At 40.0% G+C, this 26411-nt stretch overlaps 1 protein-coding gene across 1 annotated transcript in view; it reads left to right on the top strand.

Moving 5' to 3' along the window:
* TES (testin LIM domain protein) overlaps positions 1–26411 on the top strand; it is a 33112-nt gene that overhangs the window by 3821 nt on the left and 2880 nt on the right. The window contains exons 2-6 of the mRNA XM_006769687.2: positions 5225–5310; positions 16547–16799; positions 17910–18245; positions 20130–20345; positions 20718–20876. Of these exons, the coding sequence (XP_006769750.1) occupies positions 5225–5310; positions 16547–16799; positions 17910–18245; positions 20130–20345; positions 20718–20876 (1050 nt within the window). The remainder of the gene's footprint in view (positions 1–5224; positions 5311–16546; positions 16800–17909; positions 18246–20129; positions 20346–20717; positions 20877–26411) is intronic.

A 26411-nucleotide genomic window follows, 5' to 3' on the forward strand; every position in this document is an offset into this window, starting at 1 on the left:
CCACTGCTGGGCTGGTCGCTCCACGCAGCCTGGTGCTTAGTTGTTTGCCCGTCCCTCTCTAACCCCCCTGATGGTCTTGTCACCCCTATCAGCCTGTTTGGTTGTCTGTTCGGTCGTCGGTTTGGTTGTGATGGCCCGGGGCTCTTTTTATATATATATATATACTAGGGACCCGGTGCACGAAATTCGTGCACTGGGTGTGTGTGTGTGTGGGTGGGGGGAGTGTCCCTCAGCCCAGCCTGCCCCCTCTCACATACTGGGAGCCCTCAGGCGTTGACCCCCATCATCCTCCAATCGCAGGATCGGCCCCTTGCCCAGGCCTGATGCCTGGCCAGAGGAGTTGACCCTCATCCCCCTCCGATCACCAATCAACGGATCGGCCCCTTGACCAGGCCTGAGGCCTCCGGCAGAGGTGTCAGGCCTGGGCAGGGGACCCCCAGCTCCCTGCGGTTGCAGGCTCTGCCCCTGCCCAGTCCTAACGCCTCTGGCCGAGGCGTTAGGCCTGGGCAGGGGACTCCCAGCTCCCCGCGGTTGCAGTCTCTGCCCCTGCCCAGGCCTAATGCCTCTGGCCAAGGCATTAGGCCTAGGCAGGGGACTCCCAGCTCCCCGCGGTTGCAGGCTCCACCCCTGCCCAGGCCTAACGCCTCTGGTCGAGGCATCCAGCCCAGGCAGCGGGGACCCGCAGTGGCAGCGGGGGACGCCGCGATCTCACGGGCTCCGCCCCTGCCCCTGCAGGACGCCTCTGGCTGAGGCGTCTGGCCCGGGCAGTGGGTCCGGCAGCTGCAGTGGCCCCGCGATCATGGGCTCCGCTTTAGGCCCAGGCAAGGGACCCCTAGCTCCCGCGACTGCCAGCTTCGACCGTGCCCAGCTCCCATCGCTGGCTCCACCCCTACTTCCTGCTATCACTGGCCAGGGCGGCAAAGGCTGCCTTTGCCCTGCCCCCCAGCTCTTAGCTCCCCGCTGGCTTCCTTCCAATCACTGTCAGTGGCAGGGGGCTTCTTCCTGCTTTCCCTTTCACCTCCCTGCATTGTGCCTACATATGCAAATTAACCGCCATCTTTGTTGTCAGTTAACTGCCATCTGAGTTGGCAGTTAATTTGCATATAGCCCTGATCAGCCAATGAAAAGGGTAGCGTCGTACGCCAATTACCATTTTTCTCTTTTTTTAGCGTAGAGAGATATTTATAGCTATAAAATAATTTCTCTAAATGAAACTCCCCCCAAAATAAGTGCATTTTCAGTCTGAAACTCCCTCTAGTTGCTTTAGCTACTAACTGGTTTTGGAAATGAGGTGTGTTTTTTGTTTGGGTATTTATTTTAAATTAGAACTGTTTCCGTTGGGTTATCGTAGGAGAGAGTGTATCATATTGCCACGACCTCATTCCACCCTCTTTCATGTACTTGTTCTCTCGGATATTTTCAGAGTCCCCTTACTCCTTGTGTTTGAGCATTTGAAAAAAATGAAATGTAGGGAGGTAATACTTGTTTTAGGTGGTCACAACTGTGCTGGAAGGAGCCTAAATGGAGATGAATTTGGCCTTCCAGTCAGGCGAACAGGGATGGAAGAACACTGGAGCAATGCTTTCGGAGCTTTCCAGGGCAGGTGATAGAGCCGTTTCCTCAAGTTACTGCCTTTCTCAGTCAGGTCTCCTACTTTCCCTGAGGGTGGCCCCTCTGAGGTGTGGGTAGCAGAGATGAGAGGGGCTCTTGTCCTCCCACACTCGGCCCAGTTGCCTGGGTTTTGGTAGCACTTCTCCCTTACAGTCTCATCCTGTCTGGGAATATCTTTTTCACTGTTAAACCTGGTAGCCCAAGACTTGGTACCAACTACTTGAGAACATTTATTTCTTCCTTGGGAAAAGGAAAAGGAAAGGGAGGAAACACCCGCCCTGCCTACTCAAGGCTAGCCCTGTCACCTCTCATGTTCGAAGATGTCTTTTGCTTCTACCAGGCTTCTTCTGCCACAGGCCTTCCCAGATGGTGTCCCCTCTGCCTTGAATGAACTTCTTCCCCCTCTTCGCTGACTTTGATTCTTCCCATTTTTAAGAAAATCACAATTCAAGCATCACTTGTTCAAAAGAGCTGTTCCTACTTCCTGACAGATCCACGTCTTCCTTTGAAAGCTCTCTGAAAGTCTTCTTCCTTAGAGGCGTCACAGGAGGCTTTGGAGGCTTGTAGTCCTTTTCCTGGAAACCAAAGTGAGCCAGGACATCTCTTCGGAAGACTGAAGGGCTCCTATTGGACACTCTATAGAGGTCTACCCCTCAGCTCTGGAGCATGAGCCAGACTTCCAGTTTTCGGTTAACCTGCTGTTGGCTAACTGTGTGGCCACGAGCGGGTCACCTCCTCTGGATTTTAGCTTCCTGATCTCCTATATTAGGGAAAGCCTAGGCCTGTTCAGCAACAAAAATGTGTGGGGCACTTTAAAAGAGCAGATATTCATGGAATACTACCAGTTTTAATAATTTTAATAAAACTTTGACAACTATTTTAAGAAGATAAAAAGCAGTTAGGAAAGAAACAACTTGTTCTTTTCCAAGGCTGATTTTGTAGATCAGCAGTGAGTTACTTAGTATAAAATGTCTGCTATTTGAGGTTCTATTAGTGGTATTAGCTGACCTTATAAGTTTCATCCAGGAATAAAAAAATATAATGTTTTTTTTCTGTATGTTTGTAGGATTTTATTAAGCCCAGTGCTGCTCAGACCAGGGGATTCAGATTTAAAAACAGGCAAAACTTTGTTTAGTGCCCATTTCACTTAAAGGCAGAAGCACACTTAGTTTAGTCTCAGTTATTTGTTTCAGGGTTTGCACATACTTATCCACACATGAGTTTGTATGTGTGTATGTAAGTTCTGTGTCATGAAATAACATATTTCTTACTATGAATTATACATCAGAGAGTTTGAAAGTAGTTGATTTAAGCGAGTTATGTGATTAAGCCTTAATAATGTAATCTTAATTTTCATTTAGGATCAGAGTTTAGCAGATGATGCATGGAACACAGTAGGAAACAATTCCATACACCAGGTGAATTCAGGATTGTTAACTTTCCTAAATGGAAAACTAGAAAGGGCTTGAAAAAGAATATACCTTTGTAGATTAGCTATTCATTTTACTATGAGTATTGTGATGGAGAAAACACTTTAATTATCCTATACAATAAAAGGCTAATATGCGAATCAACTGAACGGTAGAACAACCAGTCGCTATGACGTGCACTGACCACCTGGGAGCAGATGTTCAATGCAGGAGCTGCCCACTGGTTGTCAGTGTGCTCCCACAGGGGGAGCACTGCTTATCCAGAAGCCAGGCTCACAGCAGCAGTGGCGGGAGCCTCTCCTACCTCTGCGGCAGCACAAGGATGTCCGACTGACGGCTTAGGCCTGCTCTCCACAGTCGGACATCCTTAGTGCTGCCGCAGAGGTGGGCCACTGCACTTGCCAGCCGTCAGCCCAGCTTCTGGCTGAGCGGCACTCCCCTGTGAGAGCGCAGTGACCACCAGGGTGCAGCTCCTGCATTGAGTGTCTGCCCCCTGGTGGTCAGTGTGCATCATAGCGACTGGACAAGGATGTCCGACTGACGGCTTAGGCCTGCTCTCTGAGGGAGCGGGCCTAAGCTGTCAGTCGGACATCCCCCAAGGGCTCCTGGACTGTGACAGGGTGCAGGCCGGGCTGAGGGAACCCCTCTCCCCCCAGTGCATGAATTTCATGCACTGGGCCTCTAGTGCATTTATAAAAGACCAGAAAACTCGAATTAGTCATCTCTGGCTTTTGCTTAGCCCATTTTATTTCTATACTGCAAACAATAATCATCTGTGATAAGGAAACAATTTGATTTCTCAAAAGAAAAAAAAAAGTGTAATCTAGTGTTCAAGTTAAATATACAATTTGGAGAGTTATTATTCTTTTGAAAATTGATAATGTAGACGTGGCAAAGGTGATGAAGTTTAGTTAATGTTGGACAGCTTTTTTTCACCATTGGAAAGCATGTTTGAGATGGTCTTACTTAAAATAACGGGTTCTCCCAAGCAGCTGGGTGGACCAGCTGGCTTTGAATATACCCTTAGTTATGGTAAGAGGATGTGGTATTTTTCTTCAGAAAAAAGGAAGTGCTCTCTTTATGTGAAAAAAAAAATTATTAAACTTCAGGACATGGCTGGGCTGATCTTTCAAGGAACAAGTTATAATGTGATTTTGAATGCTCAGTGACAAACACAATTTGGTAACATTACAAAACGGTGCAAAAAAATTTACAGATTTTGAAAAAAATCGGTTGCATGTCTGTCTTGAAATATTTCTCCAGGTACTACCAGATAATGATTTTTTTCAGTAGTCACTAATGTGGTATTTCAAACACAAAATAAGCTATTTTTTTGGCCAATGTGCTGATACAAAGCTGGTTGATCTTTTTTACTATTCTGTCAATAGTTGGGTAAAAGAGCCTCCATTGCCTTCTTGTGTCCTTCCCTCATCTTCTCCTCCCCCATTCAGTACTCAGGTCATGTGTCAAGAGGTTCCTGAGAATTATTGTTTAACATGGTAAAGAAAAATATTCTTTTGTTATAATAAGGGCAATCGTAATTCCCCTACTCCCACCCTGGCCTAAAAGCACATGCCTCAGAGTCAGCCAGACCTGGACTTATTAACACTTTGATCTTAAACAAGTTGCATAACATCTCTGAATTTTAGTTGTTCATCTCTAAAATTGAGAATAATGTTGTCTACTTTATAAGCATTTTATGAGGGTATACATACTTATCTCAATTCCATGGCATCCAATATATGTTTGTTGTTGCTATTCTTATATTTATCATAATATAAGTAATATTTGTATTGTACTGCCTAAAATATTTTACACAAAATAGGTCATTTGGGGCCAAGCTTACTTTCTAAGCTCCCTGTACATATTGTATACAGGGCATGTAGTGGCCAAAGATACCAATTCATGACTTTTTGCAAATTGCAATATCTATATAATTTTATTCTGATGCTTTTCTTTTTTTGAAAAAATAAATAAGAATACAAAGTATGTTATGTGTATATTTGGAGTCCCCATATACATACTTGGGTGTCATCATTGACTAAACAGTGTAATACTCATAAAAGATTTGTTTGAAAGTTTTTTAAACAGGAGCGGTAAGTGGAATTGAAAGTGTAATTTATTGAGTTTTTTAGATTTTTAAAATGTGTAATAATAAATCCACATTGTTTTCTTTTTAACAGATGGGCTTAGGTCATGAGCAAGGATTTGGAGCCCCCTGTTTAAAATGCAAAGAAAAATGTGAAGGATTTGAACTGCACTTCTGGAGGTAATATTTTGAAAACTACAACCACATTAGGAATTTCTACTCTTTGGCAATGCTTTCTCAAACAGTGCAAATCTCTTACAAGTTCTGTTGCTTGGTTGCTAAGTTGCAGATCTGATACATTCTTTTATAAGAAATAAATAAAAAATAAAGCTAGTCTGTCTTCCTGTAAAGTTTGAGCTAATTGGGCCATAACTTAGAATTGTTTAATTTGTTTGCTATCCTTCAGATTTCTTAGGAATCTAGAATACCAAGTATATCTCTTTGTGGTTTGTGGCAATCTCCCAGGACTGTTTATTAATTTAATGATTAGTCTCTTTATAATTATTGGTAACTTTGCACATCTTTGTCTGTATAGTTGCAATAAACAGTAAGTATGAGTGATGGAGTGGGCATTCTGGTCCAGATTATCAGGAAACTTGAATCTGGATTTCTTCAAACTTTTCCATTATAAATTTATTGCTGAGAAATTTTGAAGCACTGGAATTTATGAGAATAACAACAAAATGATAATTGATTGCCAGTGTCTTGATTTGAGTCAAGTGCCTAAAAATGGAGGACAAATATTAGTAGGTAAAAAATGTGAATTTTGTATAGATCTTACCTTCATGTTTTAAAAGTAATAGTGTATATCATATAAAGCAAAATTGTATTTAAAACCTGTTCTTATGAAGAACATGAATGGTGTTCATCAATGGTTGTCAAGACCATAATGGTAGTTTCTAAATCTGTTCAAAGCTAGAATCAGCACATTATTGTTAGAAGGAAAAAAATAATCAGAATACATCATTAGGATGTCAGCTGCCTGTTAGAATGAACCTCATTTGAGAACCACTTCTGAACTGCCTATTTCCATAGGAAACTCTCTATAGTAAAAGGCTGTGTACAGTGTAAGGTAAAAAAGAATGTAAAAAAAAAAATACAACAAAAAACGATGGGATATTAGGTTCTTTTAAAGGCCAGCTTATTTAGCCCTGGCCAGTGTGGCTCAGCTGGTTGGTGCATCATCCTGTTCACTGAAAGGTTGCTGGTACTGTTCCTAGCCAGGACACAAACCTAGGTTGGGTACGTACAGGAGGCAACTGATCAATATTTCTCCTCTCTGTAAAAGAAAAAGAAAAAAGCTAGCTTTTAAGTTTTAGGAAACAAATAGGCAGTTGTTTTAAATAGTGAAGACAACACAAACCTCAGCCCTCCCAGAAATGATCATATCATTTTTTTATTTGTAGGGAGCTAAATTTTTCCAGGGAGTTTTTTAATTACTACAAGACTTTAATAGCTCATCTTTGTGCTGCCTTTTCAAGGATAACTGTTAGGCAATATGTCTGACATGTTTTAGAAAAGTAAAGTCACTAGACCAGCTGTGGGCAAACTACGGCCTGCGGGCCGAATCCGGCCCGTTTGAAATGAATAAAACTATTGAAAAAAAAAGACCGTACCCTTTTATGTAATGATGTTTACTTTGAGTTTATATTAGTTCACACAAACACTCCATCCATGCTTTTGTTCTGGCCCTCTGGTCCAGTTTAAGAACCCACAAAATAGTTTTAATGGATTAGAATATTTCAGCCCCGTGTATGCTCACCATTCTCTGTTGTGCTAGTAAGGGCTTTGTGGAGAGCTACACTGCCCTCTGCTGGGCATAAAGTTCTTACTTTGCAATCTTAAAATACTCTTTAGTTCTGCTATAAGAGTACAGTTGCAAAAAATTGCTATGAGATTTTTAAAGCTCATTCCTAAATGATAACATATTTTCTGTAAACCAGATGGTTAGTTTATAGTAATTTTTGTTTCTCTATATTATTTTCCTATTTCAGGTCACAACCTGATATTTTGAGGTAAAAATATATCAGATAAGAGTAGATCCCTGTGGCATGAAAATTACTTTACAATTTTGTTTCCACACAGAATCATTTACTTGTCCAGGTGTAGTCTTAGACTGTGTTAAGAGCCATGAAAGGCTAGGGCTTTGGCATGACCCCCAATCTAGGTTGGGCCCATTCACATGGTACTAGTTCTGTCTTCTTCCTGGCAGGAGTCCAGATATATTTTTCTGAGAATTCTTGATAATTCTCTGACTTTTTCACCACAATTGGAAGGCTTTGTGGGTAGTGTCCTTGACCTACAGATGACCCACTTTTTTAGTAGTCTTTGAAGTAAAATATTATAGGCTGGTTGTCCTGAGTGTAACAAAGATTCCAGGTTGAGGCTAGGGCCACAGAACTGCTGTGATTAAAGTGGAGATGGGGTCCCAGGAACCTGCCCACTTAGCTTCCTTCTCCATTTTTATGGTGACCCTTGACTTCTAGGACCCATGGGTTTCATGAGGCACAATGTGAACGTCAGAGCTAAATTATTCTCCACTTTATATCAGTCTGTCCTCCTACACAGCCGCAAGAGTGGTCCTTTGAAAATGGATACTATTCTATACTTTCCAATACTTAAGAACCTTTGGGACTATCCCACTGAACTTGATCCTTTAGGTTAAGTCTTTGGCCTTTGATGTGAAGCCTCAGTGTCTGGCCTCAGCTTGCTTTTCTAGCCTTCTCTCCCCCTCCCCCTCCAAGTACCTTGTGCTCCAACAGCGTGGATGGATGCTGCTACCTGAAATTTCTGTGCCTTGTTGCATGTTTCCTTTGCCTGGAAAGACCATGTATCTCACCACCAGGAAACACAAAATCCTTCCTATTCTTCATGCTTCAGCTCAAACACTACCTCTGACAAGTCCTCCTTGCCCCCAGTATCTGTCTGTCAGGGTAACAAATTACAACAGACTGTGTGGCTTAACAGGAATTTACTTCCTTATAATTCTGGAGGGACTACTAGCCTGTGTGCACATGGAAAGAGATCTCCCTTCCTCCCTCCTTCTCCCTCTTGTTATAAGGCCACCAGTCCTTTTAGATTAAAGCCCCACTCTTATGGCCTCATATAACTTTATCTCCTGAAAGTTCTATCTCCAAATGTAGTCACATCAGGGGTTAGGGCTTCAACATAAGATTTTTTGGTGGGAGGCACAGGAAAACAATACTTATTAATTAACACAACATCCGTTTATGCCTTAGGTCAGAAGTCTGGGCAGGCTTATCTGGATTCTCTGCTTAGGGCCTCAAAAGGGTGAAATCTTGGCCGGTTTGGGCTCTTATTTGGAGACTCTGGGGAAACAGTCTGCTTCCAGACTCATTGCTGATGTTGGTAGAATTCATTTCCTTGAAATCATAGGCCAGGTCCCTGTTTTCTTGCTGGCTGTCAGCCAGAGGCTGCTCTCAGCTTTTAGAAGCCGCTCGTATTCACACAGAGCACTTCCACCTTCAAAGCCGACAACAGTGCTTAGAATCCTTTCTGCACCTCTCTGCCTTCCTCTTCTGTTCTCAGCCAGAGAAAACTCATCGCTTGTTAAGGGTTCATGTGATTAAATTAGGCAAATTTGGATAATTTCTCTTCTGCCATGTAAAGTTACATGATCATGAAAGTAACATCTGGGAGTAAAGGTGATAGGAAACATCTTAAAATTCTACTTACCACAACATTTTATGTACCTGGTTATACCTTTGAGATAAGCGGTAGTTTTCCCATTTTATATATGAGAAATCAAAGACTTAGGAAAGTCAAATAACCTACCAAAGACATGGTTTAAAGATGGCAGAGCTGGAGTTTGGATCCAAAGCTTGCCAAAACCTTCCTTATCACCACCACCTTTTTACATCACAGAGCAGAAACTAGAGCCCAGGCGTACACTGTCATGACCAGTGAACTAAAACAGCATCAGGTGTCTTCTCTAAAGTGTGGTACTTTTGTGATATAGACATCTTAGTGGACAGTGGCGTCCTTTAACTATGAGCGCTCCCCTTCGTCAGTCTTCTTCAGTGCACCAGTGATTACAGGACTAGAGGAAAATAAAAGACTAAGGATGCCTAACACTTACTGAATAAAAAGTACTACCTTCTGGGGCACACTTTCAAGTAATATTTAGAGATAACAAATATTTATGAAATGTAAGACATAAACCCAAGATTTTTAAGAAGTTTATAGCCAATTATTTTATATTGAAAGTATAGCAATATTATTGGAGCCATAGATCAATTGAGAGAATGTCTGATTGGTGTGGAGCTGGCTGAAACTAAAAATTCCCCACCATAAATGGACTCATGCCTGTGTTGAATTCTATAACAGAGGCCCACACTTAAGTCCATATATGTGTATCCCTGTTATAAAAGGGCATCTTCTAAACCTTTTAAAATTATGGTTTGTAGCAGTGCCTTGGCCATTCCTCTAAATCACTGTGAATGCTGGCAACGTGTTAGAGCACTCCAGTTGCTACTGCTTGCCTTGGGAAAATGATTTTTACAAATGGGGATATAAAAACATTTCTCTTTTCAGAGGATGAGGGATAGTTTGAATGCCTTTGGCTTGAAACTGTAAATCTATGTGTGTGTTTTTGAGGCAGTGTTTTTGGTAAATTTTGGTACTGTCTAGGATTTAATGAAAGAACTCTGAAGTTTTAATATAAAATTGTGAGTATGAAGTTTTGATTTGTCATGCATATTAATCTTTGTATGTGTGTGCATTAATGTACAAATTTTTAGTACAAATAATCCTTCTCTCCCGACACCTTAGAGTTTCCCAGTCTACCAGTCTTCCTTTAAAAGTCATAAAAATGGCTGTTTTAAACTAAATTCTGACACTCCTCACCTCCTTTTCTGTCTATAATTAACATCCCATGGAGAGTTTGGGGAGAATTACTCTACAGAACAGTTTAGAAGATGTAGAGATTTGGCAATTGCGCTTGTTTTTGTTTTCATTTTTCATAAAACCGTTTTTTAAAAGTCCTTCATTTTCTTAAGAAGGATGGAATCTGGGTTACAGACTGAAATTAAATGAGATAAATGCTCCACTCATTCTCATGCCCTTTTTTGGACGCCAAGATAACAATATCCTTTTCTTCCCCAATATCTCAGTAAGGTTTTTCTTTTAATACTAGAGGCTCAGTGCAGGAAATTCATGCGGGGGGGGGGGGGAAGCTCCTGCATTGAGCGTCTGCTCCCTGGTGGTCACTGCGCCTCATAGCGACTGGTCATTCTGCTGTTTGGTCGATTTGCATATTAGCCTTTTATTATATAGGAAGTTTTTCAGATATCTTCCAAATGACTTTAAAAGTTCTTAAAACATATTTCTAAAAAATAAAATTTCCTAATTTAAATATGGGAGGTTCAAATATAAAGTACTGCTGCAAAGTATTTAAAACAATTATTTAAAACTAGTTTAGTAAAGAGCACAGGTTTCCACAATGGATAGCTCTTAGGCCCTGGCCCACATTTTTTAGGTGTTTTTTTTTTGCATAGTGTTTTGTAGCTGTCCCTTTTTATTGCATAATCAGTGTAAGTGACTGGAAGGTATGTAGTCATTCCAACTGTTTCAGTGATGACAACTCCAGCTGAAAGAGCCATTCCACCTTCTTAAGTCACATTCCTGCCAAGTGCTCTGTGAGTGCCAGTCACCTCGCAACCGTTGGAGCGAGGATGCAGATGAGCTTGTTATATATTTGTGACTTCAAAAATTTTAATTAATCAATTATAGGTTTTTTCCCCATTCAGAAGACTGATAATTGAGCACATTATGACTTTTTTTAGCTACTTCTTTTCCCTCATCCCTGTTGCCATTGGTGTACTGTTTTAACCTGATTTTTACTTGCTTAATAAAGGTATATTGGGTGGGTGAAGGGGTCAGCAGAGAAAACAGATTTCCTCAAAATGTGAATCTTCCTATAATAGCCAAGATAAAAAGTAAGAAAAAGAATACAGGTGGCTCTGATATCATTGGTTAATATGCATATATCACTTTCACAGTAAATATAATTTATTTATCCATGCTACAGTTCGTTACAGTTCATGCTTTAGAAATCAGCAGGCATTATTTCACTTTTTTACTATTTATCTTGCAGTTTCTAAAAACCTAACTTCCCTTGGTTTGTGGTACACATGTTATACAGCTATAGAAGCCTAGTATTCACATGTCCTTGTGACATTATTACATCTTTAGTCAATCACTTGCTAACTATTATGATGTATGCCATAATTCACAGCCATATATGGACCTCCTTATCTATATTCAGAACTAAATTCCCACCCCAACTGTTTCCCCTCAGAAAGGTATGATTTTACACTTGATCCAAAAGCAGTGTGACAATTTTATGCTTAATTATATTGTTTTTGTTAACCAAAGAACAAGAATGAAGACGACATCCTGTAGTAGAATAGTATGCTCCTTCCCACTAGATGGGAGTATGAGATAACCAGATGTAAGAGTCTTTAGTGAGAATATGCAAACTCTTCAGCAGATTCTTGCCACATAAACATTTCTGACTACTGTGTGTTCAGGGAAAGTAGTTTGCCTCCCCACCCTTTATACTTCTCCATTGCTGTTTCTGTCTTTCTCTGCTTCAGTTTCTTACTTTCTGGAACTGTACAGGTCAGATCTAATATCTTCCATTTGTAAAACTCACCTCAAGAAAACTCAGAACATAAAAATCTGTAATTGTTTAATAATTTATTTGGCAAAGAGATTCCTTTCAGAGTTTTTGTTTGTTTCTTCTAACTTTCTCATGTAGAGAAGTCCAATTATCTATATTAACTTTAAATCCAGAAAACTTACTAAATTCTTATTGATGCTAATGCATTGCATTTTATATGATTAGTCATAGCATCTATGAATAACAGTAGTTTAGTTTCTTTCTTTTTGATGACTCCTTATAACTTCTAGTTCTTCAATTTTTCTTGTTTGCTCTGATTAATGCCCACAGGGCAATATGAATGAAGTAGTGATAGCAAGGTTGTTTTCTTGCTTCAGGTCCTAAAATGAGTGTACTAGTATGATGTATGCTGAGTTTTTTGGGGTTGTTGTTTTTCCCAGAAACCCTTTTTAAAATTATTTCAAGTTCTCTACAATAGCTAGAATTAATAAACAAAATGTAATCAGAAAAGATGTTGGAATATGTTATTGAAGGTTTTTTCTGCATTTAGAGAAGGAAACATTTACTTTATTAGTTTCTGCTATTATCTTTATTTCCCTTCCTTCTATTTTAGGCTTACTTTTCATTTTTCTAACTTCTTGAATGGAACACTTAGCTTATTAATCTTTTCTTTTTTCTAATTTGAGCATTTAAGCAGTTTATTTCCCTTTAAGTATCCCTTTAGGTGTGTTCTACAAGTTTCAAGAAGTAAGTTTTGTTCTTTTTTTTTTGAAGATATTTTTGTTTTAATTTCTATTGTGATTGTTTCAAGACTGAGTTTTTTAGTATTTTTTAAAATATATTTTTATTGATTTTTTACAGAGAGAAAGGGAGAGAGATAGAGAGCTAGAAACATCGATGAAAGAGAAACATCGATCAGCTGCCTCCTGCACATCTCCTACTGGGGATGTGTCCGCAACTCAGGTACATGCCCTTGACCGGAACCGAACCTGGGACCTGTCAGTCCGCAGGCCGACGCTCTATCCACTGAGCCAAACCGGTTTCGGCTGTTGTTTTTTGTAAGAAGTATTTTCTAGTTGTTTTTTTGTTGATGATTTTTACCATAATTGCATTCTGTTTGGATACTGTGGTTGATGATCAGTCCTTGGCATTTCTTGAGACTTGCTCTATGTTCAGTTTTTCCCAGTATTTCAAGTGCCTGGAAAAGATTGTGTATTCTCCAGTCACTGTTCTATGGTATTTTTTATGCGTCTTTTAGATAAAGCTTATTAATTGTCTGATTCAAATCTTTATTTCTAATTTTGTTAGTTTCCCTATAATGATGGGTTTGTCCATTTGTTTCTTATAGAGTTCTTTATTTTCACATATATTTTGTAGGTAGGTTATTAGGTTATTATTAAGTTTAGAAGGTTACATCATAGAGGTGTTTTTAAACTTTTGTCACTGTGTAATGACTTAATACTCATTAAAGGAAAAAACAGCCCTGGCTGGTGTCCCTCAGTTGGTTGAGCATCGTCCCAGGCACTGAAAGGTTGTCAGTTTGATTCCAGGTCAGGGCAGGTGCCTGGGTTGTGGGGTCCACACGCTCTAGGGGGCTCGCTGCAGGCAACCAATTGATATTTCTCTCTCAACTCTCACGTCAATCTCTCCCTTCCTGTTGCTCTAAAAGTCAATTTTAAAAATCTTTAAAAGGAAAAAGCATTAAAGTCCAATTTGTATGATATTAATAGAGGTATCGAACTTAATTTTGCTGGTATTTGCTGGTACTATCTTTTTGGATCTTTATACTTTCATCCTTTCTCACTTTTTAAGTTTTAACTGTCTTTTACACTAGCATATAGTTGGATTTTGTTGTATTATCCAATGAAAGCCATTGGCTTTTAACTATAGAATTAAGTCCATTTATTGTGACTTTTGATATATTTGGATAATATCAGCCATCTTAATTATTGCTTTCTACAAGTCCTAATCTCGTGTTTCTTTTTTCTTAGTGCTTTCTGCTTGACTAATTGCATTTATATTTTCACTAGGGAACCAGTGCACGAATTTGTGCACCTTGAAAGGAACTGTGGGCCATGGTGGACACAGGGATGGGTCTTGGCACATCCTACATGCCCCCACCCAGCCCTTCCCGCCACGGCCCCCTGGTCTTCTGTCTGCCAGCAGCTCTGCTCCCGCCAATGCTCCCATGCGCTGACGGCGCCGGCCCCACTCGCACCCGCTGATGGCGCAGAGCTATTGGGGCCAGCAGCAGGTGTGAGTGGTGGCTGCTGCCACAATAACCCCTCAGGAGCAAGGGGAGGTGCAGAAGCCCTCGGGGTGATCAGGGCGGGTCTGCTCACACCCACTGACGGTGCTGAGCGATCAGGACTGGCCCAAGGTGCCAGCAGCAGGTGCAAGCACTGTGCAGGCCGCAGCATGTGGGAGCAAAGATTTTTCAGTAATCAGCAGAGGCTTGCCCCGATGATAGCGACCGGCGCTTTGCCTTGGTCTGGCGCCCCTGCTCACCTGCTCCACCATCCTTCCCACCATGTTCCGTGCTCTGCCGCCTATGCCTGCTATGTTGTGCATGCACCCCTGGTGGTCAGTGCATGTCATAGTGACTGGTTGTTCGGTTGTTCTGCTGTTCAGTCTATTTGCGTATTAGCGTTTTATATATAGAGATTCCATTTTCTCTGTTAGTTTAGAGACTATATGCAATACTTCTTTATTTAGTTATCTAGATATTTTAACATGCATACTTAACATCTAATGTTAGTTTATATCTTCAATATTTTCCTGACAGTGTAAGGATATTAGAATGTTTCCTAAAACTCTCAGATGCCCCCTGATTAACATGCTGTTGTTGCCTTGGATTTTGGTTTGTTTTTAACACCACAGTCTCTATTTCCAGTTTCCTCTGTCACATTTTCTAGATCTGCTCTTCAGCCAGGTTCTTTTCTGAGTCCTCACCTTTTTCCTCGACTCCTCCCCTGGGAAGTGACGGTGACCTATTCAACTCACAATGCATATTCATCATTCCCTGGCTCTTGAGTTTACATATTTTACCAGGCCACAGTGTTTAACACTAGATCTATATATCCTATAATGTACTTGAGACCTTTACCCAGTCTCTTTACCCAATATTTGAATAAATATTTCAAAATTAACAGTAACTCATTTGTGGAGTCCTTCCATCAACCTTTCTCCTCATCCCTCAGATCTGTTTGTTTGCATTTATTTTCTTAATAAATTATATTTGTTCTACAAACTTACTCATTCCAGAAACCTGTGTTCATTTTATGACCTCATCCTTTTTTGACAAGCCGGGCCTTCCCTTCACCATCACTATATCCAAATCAACCTCAATGTGTAGTCAGGTTTACATTCAAGGAGATCTTAACTTTGTCCTTTGATTTGTTCTTTGAAACCATTGACATGTTAATTGGCCTCCCTACTTTCAATTATGTGTATCCCTCATCTTCTCTCCACAGGGCAGATATTACAATTTTTTAAATGATAGCTCCAATCATGTAATTCTGTAACCTAAAAGCCTATAGTGCCTCCTGAATGCTCTTACAATGAAGGCCAGATTCCTAAAGGTGTCCTACAAGTCCCGGCGTAATCCCATGGCCACCTCCCATTCTTGACACTGCACATTTCTTACTTCACTACCAGCCTTCTCCGGTCATGGAGCCTAAGGGAACAGTCTCTTCCTAATTTAGGACCACCACAAATATACTTTCTACCCAGAATGTTTGAAGGATTTTCTTCTCCTTTCTTTCCCCTTCCCAAATATGCACACACATACTCAATTCACACCTGTATTTTCCTCATCCTTCAGATCTCAACCTAAATGTCACTTTCTTATTGAGCAATGTTCTTAAACTTCTTTCTTCATCATTTCCAACTCAAAATTATGTCCTCTCAAGGTGCCCTGTACTTTCTTTCCTATCACAAATGCAATTATAGGTGTGTGTGTGTGTGTGTGTGTGTGTGTGTGTGTGTGTGTTTATGTCTGTCTCCCCATCAGGTGGGAGGTTCTAGAATGTCAGAGACTGGACCTATTTTTGTCACCATTATGTCCTACTATCAAGTACATTGCTTGGTATATAGACACTCATATATGTTGCATGAATGAATGAGTAATTATGTACTAGACCATATTGGGGGAGCTGGCAGTGTAAGAAGAGCAGAAACTTTCATTTGTCTCTTTATATACATAATGGAGCACATGGTAGGCGATCACTAAGTGTTTGAAGAAATAAAAGAAGATGACAGAGAAAGGAGGAAAGAAATGGAAAATGGGAAAGGAAATTGGTCAGAAAAGATAAACCTAAATCTAGAGTTATAGTCCTTGATGAGAAAAGTTATATCAATCTCTCTATCTCTCATTTTAAAGTAAAACTTGAGTAATGGCTATAAAATGTGATTATTTAAAAAAAGAAAAGAAACTTCTTGCTCTGATACTTTTTTGCTGGATTTATTTATTATTTATTTATGAGAATGAAGAATACCAAGTGATGTTACTCTCAGAATGGCCCCTTGAGCATGTATTTTAAAATAAAAAACTAACTTTTTTAAGGTCTTGTAAAGTGAGGGTACATTTTTATGTTTCCTTACTTAAATTTATGGATAACTACTTAGTATTTCTCTGACAAAAAAAAAAGATTTTCCCTTGAGTACTATAAAATGGAATATATGTAAAAGTATTTTGTGAGTTATAAATGTATGCACATAATTATAATTGATTTTGTAGAATTAATCATTACCTACTTTTCTCCAAAATCATAGAAAAATATGTCGTAACTGCAAGTGTGGTGAAGAAGAACATGATATCCTACTGAGCAATGAAGAGGATCGAAAAGTGGGGAAACTTTTTGAAGACACCAAGTACAGCACCCTGATTGCAAAGCTAAAATCAGATGGAATCCCCATGTATAAACGCAATGTTATGATACTGACCAACCCAGTTGCTGCCAAGAAGAATGTCTCCATCAATACAGTTACCTACGAGTGGGCTCCTCCTGTTCAGAATCAGGCCTTGGTACATAAGCGGGTGTGCGGGAGGAGGAACCTTTATTAAGCTTCGCCAGCTACTTATTTAGGGCAGTTCCTTTAGTGACCTAATCAACTTCAGGTCTGTTATTTTCCTAGGGTCCCATTGCTTTGACTTTCAACTCTTATTATAGTCTTTTGAAAGTAGCATTAGATACCTCATAGCATTTTTCTATCAAATACATTAACCTCTGAGGGAATGGTTTGATATTATGAATAGTTTAGATGAAAAAAAACCCAGATATTTTTCAAATCTAGTGACTCTTCTAGCTTACTCTTGAGAATATTCCTCTTATGATGGTAAATAATATCTTAGGAATAAAATTTCTATCATTATTTAGAACTCCAAACATATTCAACACTATATTTTACTATGCAAGGCAAAAAAATGTATTTTGTATAATGCTCCTGTTTTAACCAGATGAGACACTTGGAAGTCTTTAAAGAACATGAGTTAAATCATTAGAGTGAATCTTATGGTGATATTTTTTATAATGAAAATGCTGCTGATCCATAGGCCATTCTACACATGCTGCCTAAAAATCTGTGTTCTCTTACAATTGTACATTTGTATATTTTGCATAAGTAAACATTAGTAACCCAAATCATTTTATAAATTGAAGAAAAAATAATAATTTTTTTAAAAAAGATATATTTTTTTTATTGATTTCAGAGAGGAAGGGAGAGGGAGAGGGAGATAGAAAATCAGTGTTGAGAATCATTGATCAGCTGCCTCCTGCACTGCCCCCCACTGGGGATTGAGCCTGCCACCCGGGCATGTGCCCTTGACTAGAATCAAACCCAGGACCCTTCAGTCCACAGACTGACACTCTATCCACTGAGCCAAACCAGCTAAGGAAAAATCTTAATTTTTTTGAAGAAAAATGTGTTAATTTTTATTGAATTAAATCTATTAGCACTTTTCAATATGCTAATATCTCAAGATACTTATATGATGAAGATAATTTGTTGTTAATACTATAGTAGATAAAACCAACTTCTATGTTAAGTAACTTGCTTCTGATGTGTCTATAAAATAATATTGCCATCCTAATGGACAAGTCATCTCCTAGTTAACACTGGTCTCCTTGTGGCTCAGGCCAGGCAGTACATGCAGATGCTGCCCAAGGAGAAGCAGCCAGTGGCGGGCTCGGAGGGGGCGCAGTACCGGAAGAAGCAGCTGGCAAAGCAGCTCCCTGCACACGACCAGGACCCTTCAAAGTGCCATGAGTTGTCTCCCAAAGAGGTAAAGGAGATGGAGCAGTTTGTGAAGAAATACAAGAGCGAGGCTCTGGGAGTAGGAGATGTCAAACTTCCCCGTGAGATGAATGCTCAAGACTCCGACAGAACGTGCATCCCTGGCGGAGACAGAAGCACCGTGGCATCAGTGGGGACCATGAAGGACAAATCGGCAGAGCACAGAAGAACTCAGTATGTGAGTACAGTGGTCACATTGGTCCAGTTGGTGTAATTTATCGTGGAGTACCCTTTCTTTGAACCTTTTTGGAGACCACTCTTCTGTTTCCAAAAGGGTGTAGGTGAGGGAAATAAATTGAATTAAAATTCAGTCTATGCTGATTTTAAAGAATCGTCATGTTTGAAACCTGTATATAGAGCAGTGGTTCCCAACCTTTTTGGGCCATGCCCACCTAAGCATCTCCAAAATCCTGATGCCCCCTGCCCCCCACTGTGACATATAATTCTTTTTATTCAAAAAGTGAACTGCTGTTCACGTGGAGGAAGCCTAAAAGACCATTGACTTGGTCTAAACAAGCTTCCAAAGAATATGGCATCCATGAAAGAGAAAAATAAAAGAATGAAAGGACAGTTGAAGTACTGAGAAAGATATCACTAAGAAATTGTTAAAAAAATAATATGAAGTGATATGAAAAAATAGCAAATAGTTTCAAAACACATAATAGAGAACTGAAATGCATAAATATGTCACAGTATATATTTATATACATTATATAAGCTCCCTAGAACCATAAGAAAGGAAAAAAATTCACTGTTAATAACTCATTTACAAATTGCCCTCCTTAAAAATCAAATTGACCCCCTGTTGGGCGTGTGCCCCACGTTGGGAACCACTAGTCTGGAGCCAAGTTTTCTGACTACTTGTTTCCAAGGATAATTGTGAGTTTTAGTAAACACAGTAGTTAGCTTTGGTATCAAGCTGGAATACAGCATACTAATCTGAATCTATTTCTAAACATAATTTTGGTGTTAATTATCTATTCCCATAAATAAGAGTAATGTGTGATTAGATTAATTCAGTTTTGCTTGGTACATTGCACCTAAAATTCAAACTTAAATTTATGTGGATATATATTTAATCATAGTTTTTAAAATCTCTCCTAAAGAGGGAAATTGAAGTCTTTTTTATGGCTTGGAGAAAATTGTGATACAGATATACAAAAAACTTTTTTTAAAATTTAAATTCTTTATTGTTGAAAGTATTATATATGTCTCTTTTTTCCCCCCATTGACCTCTCCCTGGCTGCTCCCACGCCCCAGCACATGCTCTTACCCCCCTACTGTCCTGTGTCCATTGGTTATGCATGTATACAAGTCCTTTGGTTGATCTCCCCGGCTGCTCGCACCCCTCTCCCCACCTCCCCTGCCCTCCCTCTGAGGTTTGATGGCCTGTTCGGTGTTTCTATGTCTCTGGATCTATTTTTGTTCATCAGTTTACCTTGTTCGTTATATTCCACAAATGAGTGAGATCATGTGATACTTATCCTTCTCTGACTGGCTTATTTTGCTCAGCGTAATGCTCTCCAGGTTCATCCGAGAACTAAACTTAATATATTTCTCATAGATTCTGTTAGCACTCAACAAATACGACTTAGTTTCATAAAAATAAATTCTTTTTAAAAAGTACTAATAAGCTCTAATGTAATAGTTTTTTAGAGACCCACTCAAAATTTAGGTGAAAATGTTCTTTTTCGCTCATTTCTCCCACCCACAACAGCCCCCTGCAGGGTGGAGGGACACGGGTGGGGGTGAAAGAGGGCATAGAGGGGACAAATGGTGATGGAAAAATGAAATAAATTTAGGTGAAAATTACTATTAGCCTTTTTCCATAAGTGCTTTAATTCAGGAAACAATACTCTGTTACACATAGAGTGCAAGAATTAGGTTTGAATAGCCTTGAGAAAGTCAAGGATCGTTTCACCTTATTGTCTACATGAACAAACTCTAATTTCAGTAGAAATTATTTCTCTTAAAAGTGGTTTCTCTGAATTTTTACTAAAGCTGATAATGTGATATGCCAATTGTATGATGACTAAATTGTTTTGGATGGATTCTTTTTCAGTCCTGCTACTGCTGCAAACTGAGCATGAAGGAAGGTGACCCAGCCATCTATGCGGAAAGGGCTGGTTATGATAAACTGTGGCACCCAGCTTGTTTTGTGTGCAGCACCTGCAATGAGCTCCTGGTCGACATGATTTATTTCTGGAAGAACGGGAAGCTGTACTGTGGCAGACATTACTGCGACAGTGAGAAGCCCCGATGTGCTGGCTGTGATGAGGTAAGTTCTCCGGGCCACTTGCATGCAGGCTAATTTTTGTTCCCCCATATGGTCCCTTACCACCCTGAGGCTCCCCTTGGTGAGAAGGCAGCATAACTTAGCCACGCATCAGTTGCTTTATTTAGGTCCAAAGAAGTTGAATGAAAAACTTTAATTGCAATCATTCTGTATGCTGTGTTCATTGTGTTGACTAAGGAAAGATTGTCCAGAAATGCAAAAAATTGATTTGGACTAAACTAACTAATGACCTAAGTTCAAGTTTTAGGTTATTTTCAGACAAGAAAGTAAGTTGATGTACTTGTTGTCTAAAGAGCCTAGCTTTGTAATTGTAGCAAAAATCCACGCTTCATCTTATTTTTATTCTCTTAGCAGCTGATCTTTAGCAATGAGTATACCCAGGCAGAAAACCAGAACTGGCATCTGAAACACTTCTGCTGCTTTGACTGTGACAACATCCTCGCTGGGGAAATCTACGTGATGGTCAGCGACAAGCCCGTGTGCAAGCCTTGCTACGTGAAGAACCATGCTGTGGTGAGGAGCATTCTGGGGATACTGCTGTATCACTTGACTTTATGCCTTTATTTAAGCCTCTTAGAAGTGAGAAACAGAAAGTACTACTTTCAAATACGAAACGTAATTCCTGCCTCGGGTGTTAAAATGCAGATAATGCAAAAGCAATACATGTGTTCACTGTTGGCCACCTCAAGATTTCTAGCTGTGCATCCTAAATGCTACTTGATAATCAAATCCCCATTTTAAAAAAAGTTTCTTAATGAGAATGAGGTTAATGATTCTGATCGTGCAGATCGGATTCTATTTAAATTAAGATTTCTACGGGCTGTTCATATTCTTTAGATCTCTTAGTACTTATGGTTTCTGTTCATGTTATTGGACCATCCACCAGCGCTTTGTTTTTGCTGTTTGGAGCCTGTACAGTGCCTATTTTTTATTTATTTAAAATATGTTTTTATGGGTTTGTTTTTTTTTAGAGATAGAGGGAGAGGGATAGAGAGATAGAAACACCAATGAGAGGGAGACATCAGTTAGCTGCCTCCTGCACGTCCCCTACTGGGGATTGAACCCGAAACCCAGGCATGTACCCAGACCGGGAATCGAACCGGAGACCTCTTGGTTCATGGGTTGATGCTCAACCACTGAACCACACCAGCCGGTCAGGGCCTCTTTTTTAAATGCTCATGGAATTCATTTAGTATAACAAAATTTGACCTGTAATTCTTGGTTTGAATTTGGTAAATATAAATGATTTAATATGTACGATTGGGTTGCACTAAATAAATCTAAATGATTTATTTGCTCAGACCAAACACTCAGGTATTTTAATGTGAGAGTTTTTTGTTTTGTTTTTTTCTCTAAATGATTTAATATGTACTATTGGGTTGCACTGAATAAATCTAAATGATTTATTTGTTCAGACCAAACACTCAAGTATTTAATGTGAGAGTTTTTTGTTTTGTTTTTTTCTTGGATCTACCCTACTTACACAGAGCTGCTATTGCATGATGGTCAAGAGATAATTTAGTAAATAAAAGGTTGACCACATATGGTAAATAAGCCAGGGGATATGAAAAGAATAGACATTTTTTTTATATGCAGAAAAATACATCCTAGTTAAAGATCCCCCTGAGCTATCAAGTAGAGGAGTCTCCTCACTAAGAAATAAAATGACATGTTTATATAGTTCTAGGAATGTGATACTATGAAAATAAGGTAACAAATTTTGGTGTCAATGCCAATTTCCAACCCTTATCCATTGTCCTCAGATATAATTTTTTTTATCAACTTTGCCTCATCAGCATATTTCAGAACCTCACATCTACAGCTACTCTACTTCAGACCTTTATTTTTTGTTATTTGGATTATTGCAGTGACCTCAAATTTGGTTTCCCCACATTCACTCTTGATCACCAAGACCCACCCCTTTCTCTCTGAGTAGGCTGGCTACCCCTCCGCTCCCCTGGGTCCCTGTGTGTGCTTACGCTCGTGTGTGATTGTTAATGTAACTCATCTGTCTCCTCCACTAGACTATAAGTAGCTGGAACATAGAGCTTGCCTTTTCATTTTCATATCCTCATTTTCTGAACCTAGGAAACTTTTGAGTAATTGACTTGCGCTCTGAGATTTATCATTTGTTTTGAGGTCAACATGGACCCTCCTTATGCCTGGGGAAAAGATGTTGAACCACATGTGGCCTGATACATAATCTAGCCAAAAAGCCCTGTTTTTTTGAATAGAGTTGCAAGTTTCTCTACAGAAGAGGAATAGCATAATATGTATTTTATTGTAGGGTGAGTGACCTTGGTCTCCAGGACTATAATGCAAACTCCACAAGGGCAGGGATTTTTGTCTGCCCTGTGTTCTGTTCTATTTCCAACACTAGAACAATACAGTAGGTAATAAATACTTACTGAATGACGCTTTAAATAGATGAGGCTGCTTTAACTGTTACAAGCTTCTCTCCATTGCATTTTATCAATTCAGTGGAGGATTATAATCACAGATACGATTTTTTAAAAAGAGATACTCTCTAAATTATTTCACTTTATAATATGATATGATTTTAAAAGTTTTCTTTTATGTAAGATATACTATGGTCCTTTTCCTAATATCAAAATGAACATATCACCACCTAAACAAATTCCAGCTGGTGGCAAAGAAAGTATGCAACATGCTAAATGATGTAAAATTTTGAAGAAGGTTATTTAGTTTAAGGGATTGATCTACTTAGATCCTTTAATTTTCTTTTTATATAAAAGGAGAGAGATACAACTTATGTTTAATCTAAAGACAAGAACTCAGCTCAAAACAAGGCATTTCTGAGGAAAAAACCTAACCTAGAAGGAGGATAATGGGAAATGCACTGAGCTTGTCTCTGTCTCTGGAATTCCAGTATCAAAGGGCCTTCCCCAGAACTCACATCTACAACATCTCACAGGGCTCTGCTGCCAGAGCGCTCCTTACAGCAATTTCCATTCGCTAGTTCACATTGTGTACACGAATAAAATAAAAGAAGTAGGAGGGCTTGAAGGAAATAAGAGCTCTGAAATATTTGAGGTTTTTGAACACAGGAAGCACATCATCTCGCTGCAGGGTTGTGTAGTCCCCAAACCCTCAGTGAGGGCTGGACTGCTTCCAGGTTTATGAAGAACCAGAGGTCAGTATGTTTCCCCTAGGATTATGTGTCAGACCTTGGGGTGAATGGCAATCAAATTATTAATAAAACTAAATTTTATGAAACCATAAACCTTAAATTTAGTGTGTTCATTAGTTATGCTTTAACCTAAATAATTAATTTAATGTATAGTTGAACAGTAGTTATCTCTCATAAATTAAAGATAATAGGGTGTGTTTTAAAAGATTAAAAAAGATCCACAAATATAGGCTTAGATAAAGAAGATAGTTCATGGTCTAAAAGCAAGGGAATAAAATATTGAGTGTGAAGTCCTTCTGTTTTTCATAAATAAGTTTAAAAATATTGAAAAGTTAACATAAAATATAGAAAACTACAAAGGAGAACATTCAAAATGAATTATACATCTATAAATGAATATATAAAAAGCAATTTCTTGCATGGTGCCGCTAAAAATAGGAGGGCATTTGTAATTAAAACACGCATTTTTATTATACTCAGGAATTCTGTATTGATTATGCAAAGAGATTCTCTCTCTTGCTTCTCAGGGAAGACTGGGTAGACAGTGTGTGAATTAAACAGCTACAGTTTCTGTAATTAAAGGTCATGGAGCTCTAAAAAATATGGAAAGTATACTGCCGGCCCGAAATGGGTTTGTAACAGGGTCTCACTTCACACCCTAAGCAGTTTGCCTGCTGAGGAGCAGCCACGTTTTGAGGTCTAGTGGAGTAAGGAGGCTCAGGCTGGATGACTGTCCTCAAATCCACCCACCCCTCATGTTCCACGCTGCCCCCTCGTGGTCAGCGCACGTCATACCAAGCAGTCGAACTCCCAGTCTCCCTGTCAAACTCCTGAGGGGACACTTTGCATATTAGCCATATATACATATATATATATGTATATATATATTTATATTATGACATATGACAGAACAGAGAACCCAATTAACTACAAGTTATGTTTTTATTGCAAACTAATTATTCTCAAACACTGTTTTTAATTAAGTCCTTAATTACTTTGAACATGATTTTCACTTACTACTATCTAGAAATTAGTGGTGCTAATAATCTTGTGCAAGACTGATAAAATTAACGCTTCAAATTCTAAAGGAGTGAAGAAAAGTCTTTTATTAAGACTTTTTTGGGGAGCAGTTTTAGATTTACAACAAAATTGAATGGAAGGTAAAAGACTTGACATATACCCCTTATCCCTACATATGAATAGCCTTGTCCATTATCAATATCATTCACCAGAATAGTACATTTTTTACCAAGGATGAATCTACATTGACACATTGTAATCACCCAAAGCTCATAGTTTACCTTAGGGTTCACTCTTGGTTTATTTTCTTTGGTTTTGGACAATGTATAGAATGGAAAAATTATTTATATGTAAATAGCTATATATATATATAAAACTCTAATATGCAAATAGACCAAACAGCAGAACAACCAGTTGCTATGATGTGTGCTGACCACCGGGAGGTGCACACAGAACATGGCAGGCATTGGCCATGGCGGGATGGTGCGTTAAGCGGGGGCACCAGACCAAGGCAGGTCGCTGGTCACTGTCATCGGGGTGAGCCTCTGGTGGTTACTGAAAATCTTTGCTCCCGTCTCTGCGGTCCCTTGGGCCCTCACACCCGCTGCCAGCGCTGGCCCCGCTCGGAGCTGCTGCTAGCGCTGGAGCCGCTGCTTGCACCTGCTGCTGGCACCTGGCACCGGCCCCTGGCGCTGGCCCCGATTGCTCAGCACCATCAGTGGGTGCGAGCGTAGGCTACTGGCCCCGATCGCCCCTCAGGGCTTCGCCACCTCCCCCTGCTCCTGAGGAACGATCAGGGCCGGCAGCCACCTCTCGCACCTACTGACGGCGCCACCACACTTGCACCCACTGACAGCACCGGCCCCACTCGCATCCGCTGCTGGTGCTGGCCCTAATCATCTGCACAGCGAGTGTGAGCGGGGTCGGCACAGTCAAAGTGGATGGGAGCAGCAGCAGTGGGAGCAAAGCTGCTGGCAGACAGGGGATTGGGGGCTGCGGCAGGAGGGCCCATACAGGGGCACAGAGGATGGGCCGAGACCCGCTCCTTTGCCCACCACAGCCTCACAGCCCATAGTTTCTTTCAAGGTGCACGAATTCGTGCACTGGGCCCCTAGTACATATATAATTTTATATTTATACTAGAGGCCCAGTGCACAAATTTGTGTACAGATGGAGTCTGACTGGCCTGCCCCAATGGGAGCCCATCGGGCCAGACCAGTCCAGAAGGAGGGTCTGCAGGCAGTTGGCTGGCCAGCTCCACCCCCAAACAGGATGTTGGGGGTTGATTGGGGCCTGGATCAGGCTGGTTGGCTGCTGCAGTGCACATCATAGTCACCATTATTCTGGTCGTTCTGCCTTTCTGGTTGCTGGGCTTTTATATATATATAGAAAATGTTTACATACATATATGAAATTATTCATATTTATGTATATACTAGTAGCCTGGTAAACGAAATTCGTGCACATTAAAAGGGAATTAATTGCCCTAACTGGTTTGTCTCAGTGGATAGAGCATTGGCCTGCGAACTCAAGGGTCCCAGGTTCAATTCAGGTCAAGGGCATGTATCTTGATTGCAGTGTTTCATAAAGAGCATTTTCTGTGCCCCAGTGGGGGATGTGCAGGAGGCAGCTGATAATATCTCCCTGTACACCACATTAAGAGTGAAAACACTTTCAGAGTGCTTGACTAATTTCCCTTGTGATGAAGTATTTAGAACGTTAACTGTAACGTCACATGCTCTTCATACTTGAGAGAAAGCAACATATAACTGACCATGTGCGAAAACAGGTTCAGGTAGGAATATGTTTACTTTGTCTAGAGTTTGTCCTTGTGATTTATTAATAGTCATCACAAATGCTGGCATCATGGGAAACCG

This window comes from Myotis davidii, unplaced genomic scaffold, assembly GCF_000327345.1.
Source record: "Myotis davidii unplaced genomic scaffold, ASM32734v1 scaffold3104, whole genome shotgun sequence".
Lineage (NCBI taxonomy): Eukaryota > Metazoa > Chordata > Mammalia > Chiroptera > Vespertilionidae > Myotis > Myotis davidii.